A 14,812-nucleotide genomic window follows, 5' to 3' on the forward strand; every position below is an offset into this window, starting at 1 on the left:
TAATTCTGACTTTAACTGAACATCTGTTTGCTCCAGTGTTGACTGTTCTTGCCGTAGCATCTCTGTATAATAAAGCCAGCGTTTGGATCCTCACTCACTGTTGTCAGCATCACTTCACCTTACAGTTAGGTGGATGGACACACAGCTAAGGGCTGTTATTGTCCAGCTTTTTTCCTTTGTGTTCAACAGACACAAGAAACTCAAAGTCTCATCAGGTTAATGCTCACACACTGTAAATATTTGGGTGAACTGAGCCCTTATAAAAAGTAAAATTAACAATTTTAAAGTTGTTTCCTACATAGAGGAGCAGCTTTTGCCTAAACCTTTAATTAATATATTGTATTGCAGTATTAACATCTCAAGTTGTATGATAGATTGGGTTAAAAAAAGAAAAACAATGGTAGTTATTATATAGGTGACCATGTTAAACCCATTTAAAAGCAATACATTACAACCTTGCCTACATTATTAGCATATATAAATATTTATTTGGGCGATATCAGAAGCAGTATGCATGTTCTCAGGTTAGGACTAGTTTCAGTTTAAGATCAAACCTGTACATTTCCACACACTATAATGTGATAAACAGCAGACTCTAACACTATATAATAATCTGCAATATAGCACAGGATCTGCAAGGAAACCGCATGTCTCGCTCATGTTACACCCCACATTGAAATGTAATTGTGTTAATGATAGTCTGCATGATGAAAACAGGAATATTACCCAGATACTTGAGAAGGATTGATATCACTTTTTTTGAAAAGGGTGTTCATAAGACCGTCATGATGCGTTAATAATCATGACTTGACAAATCAGGAATATTAATGAGATTTTATGCATGTTTATGACAACTGTTACTGAGTGACATTCGCTCAGTTGTGTTTAAAATGTCAAGTTGACATTGACTGAGATGCCTTTGTTATGACAGCTTGATTTAACCAAGACAATATAATGTCATAAACCTGTCATAAACATGATTATCACAAAACAATTTTAACTGCATCATGAATCTTTATCTGATCACTTTATTTCGTAGAATAAAATTAATATAACTCTAATAACTGAAGATTGTCGTTAAAAATCAATACTCTGTCAGTGTTAATAGTTAATTTTAATGACAAATTCAATTAGTACCACTGAAGTTGGCATTCATTACGGTTATAATGACAATCATGTTTATGACAGGTTTATGACAAGTATTGGTGATATCAAGGTGTCGTAACAAAGACATCTCAAACAATGTCACCGTTTAAATTGGCGACAACTGCGTGAATGACTCTTCACGTATGCATAAGAGCTTATGAACACACCTTTAAATACCAGAGAGTCTGATTAGAGTTATCGATCTCCCCAGCTGTTTTAAACAATAAAATCTTCAATTTAAAAGGCAGTTTTTGTCATCCCACAATGCATAAATACTTTACAGTTAAAACAGTTCAACTGTGACCTCACCAGACAGTGATAGCTCTGTCAGTTTTAACAGAGCAACAACAACAAAAAAAGGTCCCACTTTATATTAGGCAGCCTTAACTACTCTGTACTTGCATCAAAATATAAATATAATGTACTTACTGCATTAATAACGTATTATTTATGTTGTGGTACTCTTAAGGTGGGATACGGGTCAGGTTAGGGACAGGTTTGGTTGTATGGAGAGGTTAAAGGTGTACCGGATCCTCAATAGTGCACTTAAAGAAATTAAATAAAGATATTGGTAACACTTTATTTTGATGGTCCATTTGAGTATTAGTAGACTGTCTGCTTAATATCTGCTGATACTGCTCCTTCAACAGACTAATAGGAAACTTTGCAGGTACGTGTCTTGTGTCTACTTATAATCTGATGAGAATTAGTCGGCATGTAGCTTAAATTCAACAAACTGACCATCAAAATAAAGTGACCCAGATATCATTCCATTCAGGTATTTAATCAAGCATGAGTACAAAGTAAAAACACATATTTACACAGGTATAATGTAATAAATGAATCACTTCAGTGCAAGTACATATTAGTTAAGGCCACTTAATAGAAAGTGGGACCAAAACAAAATATTAAAATAAAAAACTATCATTTTGTAAATTTGGTACGTTTTCGGGGTGAAATCAAGACCTGACATGGTACCTAGCGTACTAATATTCACCCCTTTTGATTGGTGAAAACATTTACGAAGAGTTGAATGTAGGAAACAGGCGTCCCGTCCTGGTGCCAGAGCGAACGCCGCTTGGGAAAGAGTTCACAGCTCGTAGTCAAACTTGTACTCGTGCGCTAAATAGATCCTGCGGAAGATGAGTGCGGCCAGAGCCAGCGTGAGCAGCACGATGAGGATGGCCGAGCCGGTGCGACTGCTGTCCTGAGGGAGGTGCGGGGGTGCAGGGGACGCCGGGAACACGGGGGATCTAGGGGACTGGTTCTGGGAGCGGCGCTGACGCGGACTGGGAGCTGCTGAAACTGATGGATCCTCGGCTGATGTCTGAGGAGCCACAGATGAGGATTCGGTCTAAAGCAGAAGACGACAGAGAGCGGAGATCAGTGCAGGACACACCATCACTTCCACACTACACAACAGGGGTCTCATTTATAAACATGGAGTAGACAAAAAACTGGAGCGGTAATCAAGTGTAATAAATAAACTGTTTTCACAGTTCTTGAAGAAAAAGGCACATGCTGCGTATTCTGATCAGACTCGACTCCTCCATTTTCACTTTGAGACCCTTCCTTTAGGGCGGAGGCTGCACAAACTAGTGACAAGAAAGAGTTCAAAAGGTCATTTATTCCATAAGTGGTGACAAATCCTTTAGCTGAATCCTTTATCAAGTCCTTTAGCTGGAATATGTATTATCAGGATTGTTTGTTTGTTTTTTTTATATAATAAACCCTCTCTATTTGGGATGAGTTGGGTTAAAGTGTTTTATGGGCTTTATAGAATGTAAATATATGTTGTATGTCAGTGTCAAATATGAATTTCTGTCCAGAACCTCCATGCAGACAATAAAAGAAGGCACCAAACAGTCAAAAACAAAGAGCTGACAGACACTAAACAGCTGATGGAGTATACACTAACCTGCGCATTATTCAGCCACTAGATGGAGACAAACAGTCAAAAACACAACAGAAACTAAAACAGCTGATGGAGTATACACTAACCTGCGCATTATTCAGCCACTAGATGGAGACAAACAGTCAAAAACACAACAGAAACTAAAACAGCTGATGGAGTATACACTAACCTGCGCATTATTCAGCCACTAGATGGAGACAAATAGTCAAAAACACAACAGAAACTAAAACAGCTGATGGAGTATACACTAACCTGTGCATTATCCAGACACTAGATGGAGACAAACAGTCAAAAACACAACAGAAACTAAAACAGCTGATGGAATATACACTAACCTGCACATTATTCAGACACTAGATGGAGACAAACAGTCAAAAACACAACAGACACTAAAACAGCTGATGGAGTATACACTAACCTGCGCATTATTCAGACACTAGATGGAGACAAACGGTCAAAAACACAACAGACACTAAAACAGCTGATGGAGTATACACTAACCTGCGCATTATTCAGACACTAGATGGAGACAAACAGTCAAAAACACAACAGAAACTAAAACAGCTAATGGAGTATACACTAACTTGCACATTATTCAGACACAAGATGGAGACAAACAGACAAAAACACAACAGAAACTAAAACAGCTGATGGAGTATACACTAACCTGCGCATTATTCAGACACAAGATGGAGACAAACAGTCAAAAACACAACAGACACTAAAACAGCTGATGGAGTATACACTAACCTGTGCATTATTCAGACACAAGATGGAGACAAACAGTCAAAAACACAACAGAAACTAAAACAGCTGATGGAGTATACACTAACCTGCGCATTATTCAGACACAAGATGGAGACAAACAGTCAAAAACACAACAGACACTAAAACAGCTGATGGAGTATACACTAACCTGTGCATTATTCAGACACTAGATGGAGACAAACGGTCAAAAACACAACAGACACTAAAACAGCTGATGGAGTATACACTAACCTGCGCATTATTCAGACACTAGATGGAGACAAACGGTCAAAAACACAACAGACACTAAAACAGCTGATGGAGTATACACTAACCTGCGCATTATTCAGACACTAGATGGAGACAAACAGACAAAAACACAACAGAAACTAAAACAGCTGATGGAGTATACACTAACCTGCGCATTATTCAGACACTAGATGGAGACAAACAGTCAAAAACACAACAGACACTAAAACAGCTGATGGAGTATACACTAACCTGCACATTATTCAGACACAAGATGGAGACAAACAGTCAAAAACACAAAGCTGACAGACACTAAACTGGCTGAATGGAGCATAAACTATACAGGATCGCATCTAGAATGTTAGGGGCTGTTTACACATGGGGTCTCAATTATAAATATGATGTACGCAAAAAACAGGGGCGGAGATGTGCATTTAAAAAAAATCTGCGCCACTTTAAATCATCACATGGGCCATAATCATTAACAAATAAAGTGACATTTATTATGCTGTACACTCGCTTTTAAGAAGATTTCTAGGCAAATTTTATAAATCAGTTTCATCTGGACTTCAATTTGTTTATTCAAAGAAAATGAAACTAACTATTTTTAGACATTAGTATCAGTCTGTTAATATCTATAAGCTAGTGTGCTCTGAAACCGTGTCCAAATTTGCATTTAGAAGATCATCCAAAGCTTGCAGTTTGTCACTTCTGCCTAAAAACATCAACGTTTTTTTACAATGTCACCTCATACTAACACTTACATACGCTAACTTACATTATTTATTCACCAAACAGTCCCAAACAGTTAAAAACCACAGCGTGACAGACAATCAGACACACATGAATGTGAATGTAAGTGTATGGATGTGAACGTATTCACTGACGGGGTGTTATTCAGTGGTTGTTATCTGGGAATAACATACCTTGGAATTTTACAACCAACCATGTAACTAATAAAGTCAACCTGTGAATTTCAGCAGGTGAAGATTCAGTGTGATAGTCTGTTCATGACTACAGCATGTGAGGCCTGTGGAAGTAATGAGGTGTAAGATCAGAATGAGAAGTGTTTGTGGTTCTGCTGTACCTGCTCAGCTGCAGACGTGTCCTCTGTGTCTTGGTCTGCAGTCTCAGAGCTCTCGCTGGTGTTGGAAAACACTTCGGCTGCTGCTGATGAGGAGCTGCTACTGTCTGCAGCGGAGGAGCTGGATTCAGCCTGTGAACAAACACATGCTTCACCAATCAGAAACACTGCTACACACATGTGAATTACCAATAAAATGCGTATACTGGCCTAAATAAGTAGGTCACCCCGACCAAATATAGATTTGGTATATATTTTATACCATAAACATCTTGTAATGGCTGGTGGCAAGCTTTTCAAATAGTGGAAAAAACAACATTTAAATGAAAATGTTCTCTTGCAAATCTCCAGCGTCTCTCTGAGTTGTGAGTTTGTGAAATGTGTGTGTTCTGTTGGTGTGACCGCACCTTGAAGTTGATCTGCTGTGCCAGTCTCTGAGGGTCAGCGGGTCGAAGGTCACTGTCAGGAGAGAGAGGAAGCAGAGCCGAGCGCATACAGCTGCTGCACGCCTCACAGCAGAAATCCTGAGACCTGCCCAACACACACACACACATACACACAGCCAATTAAACCCACATGGACGGACGGATGGATACACGGATAGATGGATGGATAGATGGATAGCCAGATTGACAGATAGATGGACAGACGGACGGACGGATGGAATGGATAGATGGATGGACAGACAGATTGACAAATGGACGGACGGATGGATGGATGGACAGACAGATAGACAGACGGAGGGACGGACGGATGGACGGATGGATGGACAGACAGATTGACAAATGGACGGACGGATGGATGGATGGACAGACAGATTGACAGATAGATAGACAGACGGAGGGACGGACGGATGGATGGATGGACAGACAGATTTACAAACAGATAGATTGACAGATAGATAGACAGATTAATGGACGGACGGACGGATGGATGGAGACTGATGGACAGGCAGATTGACAGATAGATAGACGGATGGATGGATGGATTGATGGATGAATGGACAGACAGATTGACAGATGAATGGATGGATGGACAGACAGATTGATAGATAGACAGATGGACAGATGGACAAAAGGACAAATGGATGGATGGAAGGATAGATGGATGGACAGACAGATTGACAGATAGATAGACGAATGAATGGATGGACAGACAGACTGACAGATAGATAGATAGACAGATGGACGGATGGATGGATAGACGGATGGACAGACAGATTTACAAATGGACGGACGGATGGATGGACGGACAGACAGATTGACAGATAGATAGACAGACAGAGGGACGGACAGATGGATGGATGGATGGAGGGACAGACAGATTGACAGATGGATGGATGGACAGACAGACTGACAAACAGATTGACAGATAGATTGACAGATAGACAGATTAGTGGACGGATGGAGGGATGGATGGAGACTGATGGACAGACAGATTGACAGATAGATAGACGGATGGATGGATGAATGGACAGACAGATTGACAGATGAATGGATGGATGGACAGACAGATTGACAGATGGATGGACAGACAGACTGACAGATAGATTGACAGAAAGATAGACAGATGGACAGATGGACGGATGGACAGACAGATTGACAGATAAATAGACAGACAGATGGATGGATGGATAGATGGATAGCTAGATAGACGGATGGATGGATGGATGGACGAACGAATGGACAGATGGATGGATGAATGGATAGATGGACAGACAGACGGACAGACAGAAAGATAGATAGATGGATAGACAGAAGGATGACGGACAAACAGACAGACAGATAAATAGAGATAGATAGATAGATAGATAGATAGATAGATAGATAGATAGATAGATAGATAGTAATTAATTTTTAATTTTTAAATAATTTGGATGTATTTACAGTAGGAAATTAACAGTGCTGTCCACTGCGCCACCGTGTAGCCCTAACCGCAGCTTTATGTGCCGTAAATAAGTGCACAATGAGGGAATAGAAAAGCCCAAAAACATGTTAAATAACAAATCCACAAGCAGAACAGCAGGCTGATGATTCTAGAGTTGATCCCACAGACCTGCTCCTCTAGTTTTCATGTCCTGGTATGTGCGTGTGTGTGTGTGTGTGTGTGTGTGTGTGTGTGTGTGTGTGTGTGTGTGTGTGTGTGTGTGTGTGTGTGTGTGTGTGTGTGTGTGTGTGCGTGCGTGTGTTGGAGGTGGCTGTTTAATCAGCACGTGTTGATTGGAAATGAGCCGCTGATGGCAGCAGTCACACGCGTGTTTCTTCTGAAGGACTCAGCATGTCCACACACGTCCCAGCAGCACCTCTCAGTCTCCAGGGCAGATGAGGAGCCTTTATCATGAAGCTGAAGACTCTTCCTGTGAATATTCAATTTCCCCAGTGCTGTTCAACGAGGAGAGGATTGAACAGCAGACGCTTCAAAACCAACAGCTTTAATAACTCTGCTTTAGTCTTTGCCCCAATGAGAGTACATAACATTTTACAGGATACTAGTATTGTATGGTGAGAGACAGTGGCTAGGTGGTTAGCACTGTCGCATCACAGCAAGAAGGTTGCTGGTTCGAGTCCCAGCTAATTCGAGCTGTGTGTGGAGTTTGCATGTTCTCCCCGTGTTGGCGTGGATTTCATCCAGGTGCTCCGGTTTCTACCACAGTTCAAACACATGCGCTATAGGGGAATTGGGTGAGCTAAAATGTCTGTGTGTGAATGAGTGTGTATGGGTGTTTTCCAGTACTGGGTTGCAGCTTGAAGGGCATCCGCTGTGTAAAACATATGCTGGATAAGTTGGCAGTTCATTCTGCTGTGGCGACCCCTGAATTATAAAGGGACTAAGCCAAAGGAAATTGAATGAATGAATGAATTTACTTATGTATTTCTTGCGCTTAATATATATATATATATTTCTCTCTCTATATATAAATATGTATATGCAGGGCTTGACATTAACTTTTTTTTGATCACCAGCCACTGTGGCTAGTGGATTTCCAACGTTACTAGCCACTTGCCATTTTTAATAGCCGAATGTACGGGGTCAACAGTGTCCTGAGATTGTGAAACAAATAAATGATTTAAAAGTGTAGATTACAGGTTTCTAGGCTCAAAAGTAAAATAAAAAAATTAACAAAAATGAAAAATATCTCAATCTATTTGTTTATTAATCATTTAATTGGTTTATTTTGTGCTAATATTTCCTTTGCTTAAGCTTTAATACATGTATAGTTTCTATATGTATTTTAATTATTCCGTCTATTTTCTTTTCATGCCTGCTAAATTGTTTATTTATTACTTTTTTTTAATTTGGTAAATAAAGCAATGCTACTGAGACCCGGAAAGGACGGAATGGTGGAGAAAAAAAATGGGTGAGAGAAAAAAAAAAAACGAGTGAAAAAAAAACCCAACGCAATCTCACGGCAATTCGTAACTTTTTGATTTAGTGGCTAATTCGTATGAATTCGTTTGATCTAATTTGTACAATTAAGTAAAATTTTTGTTGCCATGGTGTTTAGTCTTTATTCCTGCTGAATAATGGAAGGAAAAAGAATATAAATAAAGGGGTAGAAGATCTTACTTTTTGGCGAGAGCTTTTCTCTCCTCAGGAGTGTAGTCCAGAGATCCGATCGCTCCTTCTCCTTTAGTCGGCATGAATCCTATAATCGCTATTAAAGCAGTCCGGACTGACAAACAAAACATTCAGCTTTAATTGAAAGAGTGATCACTGATACAAACTGAAAGAAAAAAAAACATTGAGCATTTCTAAGTGTGCCTCACACAGGTGAGTGGGCTTGCCAAACCACCAGTAGAAACACTCTTCTCTCCATATGCACCAGACACTGTAAGCGCACATATAATGCGTCTTTGCAAATGATCTTTTGGAAGTAGTTTGAACAGAACTGTGTGTAGGTATAGTGTGTCCACAGTCATGATATAAAGACAATAAGTCTCTTTTTTATTTTCCTTACATCATAATAGGATCCAAATCCCTCCCATTTTGAGCCTGACCACAACGTGACATAGGAGTGCGGTTTGCCCAACCACTGAATTGACTGCCAGCCATGTATTAGTTCTACTCATTTGAAAAGAGTTTTGAACTCAGTGTTGAAGGTATTGAGTTAATTAAACACCTCATTACTTCAACTTAAATGGAGTAAGTTCACAGTACTCATGTAGATTAGTTTAACTCAAATGGTTTGTAGCAGTCAGTTTCCTCAAACAGTTTGAGTTGCCTTAACTTATTGGGTTTTACAGTGCTCGGTTAGTTTGAGTTCTCGTCATTTATCGGGTTTTACTATGCTCAAATTGCTTCATTTACTCAAATGGATTAAGTTCACAGTACTCATTAGGATTAGTTTATTAAATTAAATGGTTTGTTGCAATCGGCTTCCCCAAATGGTTTGACCCAGCTAACAAATTTAGGTTGTAAGAACGTTCTCATAACGTTATCTGTAACGTTCCAAGAATGTTGAAATGTCCAGTTTGCTTAATGTTGCTAGAACGTTTTTGATGGTTAGGATAACGTTGTTACAACGTTCCTAAAACATAAATTTCCACTAAAATATAACGTTCTAAGAACGTTTATTTGGAATGTTCCAAGAACGTTAAATTGTCCAGTTTGCTTAATGTTGATAGAACGTTTTTTTATGGTTAGGATAATGTTGTTACAACATTTTAAAAACCTAAATTTCCACCAAAATATAACGTTCTAAAAACGTTTTGCATCAACATTATGACAACGTTTATGAAGTACAAATAACTTCATAAGAACTTTGTTCTAAGAACGTTTTTTACAACGTTACAAGAACGTTAACAACGTTATGACACCCTTCTAAAAACGTTCTATTGATAACTTTTTGTGCTAACATTTCCACAACTTTTAAAGAACGTTAGTGAATGTTCTGGGAACGTTCCCTGTTAGCTGGGGAGTTACTCTTACGTTTTGGGTTTTACAGTGCACAGGCCAATTTATCTTATAGTATTGTCTTTTTAAAAGTATGAATCTTGCATTAGGTCGACAAACACTATTCAGTTTTCAAGATGGTATTATACAACCCCAAAATAAAGAGACACTCACTGCTCCAAGATGGCTGCCACGTCTCCGGATGGTGACCAGAAATACTCAGACAGATCTTCTTCCCCACTTCAAACCTTCCGTTGGGCTGAGGAGAAGAAAAGTGGTAACACTTTATAATAACTACACACTATAAGTCATTTATTAAGCATTCGCAAATAGTGAATTCATAATCCGTTAAGCATTAACTCTACTGCAGTTTATAACTGCAGCTACAAATGCTCTTTTCTTGACTTATAACCATATTTAAAATGTGCTTAATAATTGTATTTTCATACTTAGTAAATGATTTATTTTTCATTACTAAATTAAGTATCGCATTATTTACAACATAGTTGCATTTAAGAGTAGTTGAGGGTTTTTAGGATCATTCAGAATGAGTTAGTAAATAATTTAACAATTGAAGCAACATCTTAACACATCAGCCAGGACATTAAAACATGGCCACAAATGGGTCTTTTGAACAGACCATGACCCTAAGCACACTGCCAAATTAGTTCAAATGTGCTTTAAGGACTACAGAGTGAATGTTTTGGAGTGGCCATCACAAAGCCCTGATCTCAATCCTATAGAAAATTCATGGGCAGAGTTGAAAAAGCTTGTGCGAGCAAGACAAATCTGACTCAGTTACAGCAATTCTGTCAGGAGGAATGGGCCAAAACTCCTGCAAACTATTGTGAGAAGCTTGTGGAAGGAGACCCAACACATTTGACCAAAGTTACACAGTTTAAAAGCAAAGCTAAAAACATAACAAGGAAAAAATTAAAAAGGGTGTAAAAACATAAAAATTATAATTAAAATTAATTTATCTTTCTATTATAGCAATACTGTCTCAGTTGGATAGAGCAGTGAAAAAGGCGGTGTAATTACAGTGAGCAGTATGATGCTGGGGGGCTTCATGGGGTATTCAGGAGGAAGAACGATCCGGCCGTGATAAACTCCTCCATCGAAATCAGAGTCTGGAGGTCCTCGAACGGAGAAGTGCCACTCGAACAGGTTATCCTGATCAACACAAGACAGTCACACTGAGTATAATAACACTGCAATTACTGCATGCAAGCTTGACTTCAACATGGATGATCACACACAGAGTAATAATCTAATCTGAATCTTCATGCAGATAAAACAAGCTCTCCATGCATAGGCAATAAATGCTCACAAATCGTTTATGGATGTTCCTCAAAATGACAAAAACCTTATTTGAAATCTGTGTGAAATCAAAAGGAGTACAATGTTTATCTTGCTAGCTCATATTGTCTCTTTAAATTGAATAATTAATCAGTGTAAGTTAAAAGTTTGAGTAAAAAAAAAAAGGTTTGTTTTGGTAATCTTCAATCAAACTCTGAGCATCTGCTTCTGTGTTTGGAGTGGTTGTCTTTCTGTTGATGCCAACCTGAGGGTTGCTATAGCAACTGCATATTAATGTTCCTAACCACGCCCCTCTTACTGTTAGTTTGCTACAAGGAAATGATGCACAAAAGGAAAGCCCCACCCCCTACTCAATATTCCGTTTCAGTTGGAAGCACATCAACATACTGAAGTCTCAGCAACTTCTGGTTCAGCCAGATTCAGTACACTTCAAAAGTCTGAAGAATAATCAAGCTATTTAAAAAATAATAAAATGCTTTTAATATCTTGAAATAATTAAAGTCTATTTGAATAATGAATTATATAAAATGATAAAAGTATTTATGTAACAAGTTAATGAATAAAATATAAATTACAACTGTTGTTTTGCATTTTAACTGCATTTTGTGCATTAAAAACTTACATTTAATAACACAACAAATACACATTTTTATAGTTTAATGTTGACTGATTTAGCGTTTTAATAATAGAAGTTACAAAATGAATCCTAATTAAATATAATTTATTATCAACTTCAGATTTTTGATTGACATCAAACTTTTAAAAGATCATAATAATTATAAAAAAATTGATGTAACAATTCAGTCAATTAAATATAACTAATAACTGTTTACATTTACATAACAACTAGTTACGTTTATAATATTCAACATCAAACATAATAATCGCAAAAAATAATACTAATTTTCATAGTCGAATATTCAATGTTTTAGCATTTTAACAGTTCTTGACAGTTCATAGTTACACGATAAATCATAATTATTTCAATAGAATTGATCAACTTGATTGACTTCAAATTCGGATCAATTCAAATTTATGAACAATTTAATAAATTAAATATAAATAACTCCATTTAAATAACAAGATGCATTTAAAACGTTTAACATTTATAATACGAACAACAATGAATAATACTAATTGTCAGTCTAATATTCATTGTTTCTTCTGAACATTTACAGAATTAAACATTCTGTAACTTCTGTTATTAAAACGTCAAACAAGCAAGACACAAACAGCGCTACAGAAAACACACGTTTCACATAAAGTTACACACTAAAACAGATGATAACGCATGAAGAAACTCCCAGAAATTCAATTCCTATAAATAATAAAGTCTCACCTCCAGTGGCTGAGCGTGATAATGTTCTGTGGGGTCACGAAGCTCTGCCGCCTCCTTCATCAGCCTCTTCACAGCTAACACACACACACACACACACACACACACACACACACACACACACACACACACACACACACACACACACAGTATTATTAGTTTACTAAATTTGAAAATTTGCCTAGTTTAACAAAAGCAGGGTTTATTGAACAGAGAATGGTCAGGCAAGCAACGATCAACACAAGGGCAAACAGATGTATACAGGCAGATCCAGAGTCATGCTCATATAACAGGCGGATGGTCAAAAGGCAGGCAGCAAACAACGTAAAACAAACAAAACAAAGCAAAGGTCAGACACGGAAGGCAAGGAAACCACGTCGTGATGTTCCCAATTCAGCATAACAAGACTCAGCCATGAGAGTGAACGTGTCAAGGCGAGACAGACGTGTGTGTGGTATAATCAGTACAAGAGCAGCTTCAGACTTTGAGCAGGTGTGTGTGTGTGGTGCATGACTGGAACTTGTAGTCCATGTAATGGTGGATGAGTGCATCTGAATGCAATGCTCAACACAGGTTGGAAATTTACTTGCGGTGGTGGCAGAATTGAAACACACCATTTACCTACAGCACATAAATAGTTAACTACAAACACACACATTTATTAAACACACACACACACACACACATTATATACACTCAGACACACATTACAAAGACACACATTACAAAGACACACACGCACACACACATTCATTAAACACAACCCCATTACAAACACACCCAATCATTACAAGCACTCATTTAAACACACACACACACACACATTACACTCAGACACACATTATAAAGACACACACAAACACACTCACTCAATACATACACTCATTTAAACACACACACACACACACTACACATACAAATGCATTACATACACACACATTACAAAGACACACACACACACACACACACACACACTACAAACACACACACTCACACACATGAAAAAGACACAAACACACACACACACGGAAAAGACACATGCATCAAAATGACAAGCATACACTACAAACACACACACACACACACACACACACACACACACACACACTACTAGCACACAAAATAAAAAGACACACACACAAACACACTACAAAGACACACATTAAAAACACACATAAATTACAAACACGCACACAATCAATCATTTATTACAAACTAATATTCATTACACACACACACACACGCACACACACCTGTGACTGCGGCTAGTAACGTAAGTCTACCGTTAGCTAGCTCGACACAGTGAAAAGACCGGCTGGACGGATGGATGAGTGCAGATGTTATGGTGTGGTTTATAGCTCGCGACAGCAGTGTGTGTGTGTGTGTGTGAGAGAGAGAGATAGAGATCAGAGGTTTGACTCACCTGGACTCTTCAGGTTGTATTTGCTCTCCATGATGCTCAATAATCCGGCGCTCGGCTGATCTGCGCTCCTGTGAGTGTGTGTTTATCCGCCGAGTGTGTGTTGTGTGAGCTCTGCCAGGTGTTTATCTAGAGCTGTAACCCTGACGTGGCAGCGCGCGCGGTGTGTGTGTGTGTGTTTTTACACACTTTCGAGATGAAATGTCTCAGATGTCACATGAAGAAAAAATGAAAACAGGAAGTAAACTTGTATTTTACAACGGAAAGCTTTATTGATGCGCCTGACAAGAACAACAGTGAGATTTGACGTCATGATTTTATGTTTTAAAAGTCTCCGTGAACCGGACGTTACTGAGACTTTTATTTCAGTATGTTGATGCGGGTTGACGTACTTCCAACTAGCTGTACGTATGCCCTGTGTAAAATGTTTAAATGTTGCTATATTTCTAAACAGCAATAAAAAATTATATATAAAAAACATATTTTAACTAAAACGAAATATTGAGTAGGGGCGGAAATGTTTTGTAGAAGGGATAACGTTATTTTTTTTTAAAAAGAATGGGATTGTTAGTAAATGTTGAACTATGGTTATAAATGCTGTATGTATTGTTCATTATTATAAATTTTCTCATTATTAGATTTTGTATACTTCCACTATGTGGTTTAGACTCAATATCAGTCCAAAAATATTAGTGGGGTATA

At 38.2% G+C, this 14,812-nt stretch overlaps 1 protein-coding gene across 2 annotated transcripts; it reads right to left on the reverse strand.

Moving 5' to 3' along the window:
- Positions 1-468: 468 nt before the first annotated feature.
- On the reverse strand, positions 469-14,353 carry ube2j1 (ubiquitin-conjugating enzyme E2, J1). Of its 2 annotated transcripts, none has more exon segments than NM_214767.1 (8): positions 469-2,500; positions 5,145-5,273; positions 5,549-5,672; positions 8,709-8,814; positions 10,209-10,293; positions 11,076-11,207; positions 12,694-12,767; positions 14,114-14,325. In NM_214767.1, coding segments are annotated over 8 exon segments (945 nt in total). In that variant the 5' UTR covers positions 14,145-14,325; the 3' UTR covers positions 469-2,236.
- Between the last annotated feature and the right edge of the window lie 459 nt (positions 14,354-14,812).

This window comes from Danio rerio, chromosome 20 (assembly GCF_049306965.1).
Source record: "Danio rerio strain Tuebingen ecotype United States chromosome 20, GRCz12tu, whole genome shotgun sequence".
NCBI classification, from domain to species: Eukaryota; Metazoa; Chordata; class Actinopteri; order Cypriniformes; family Danionidae; genus Danio; species Danio rerio.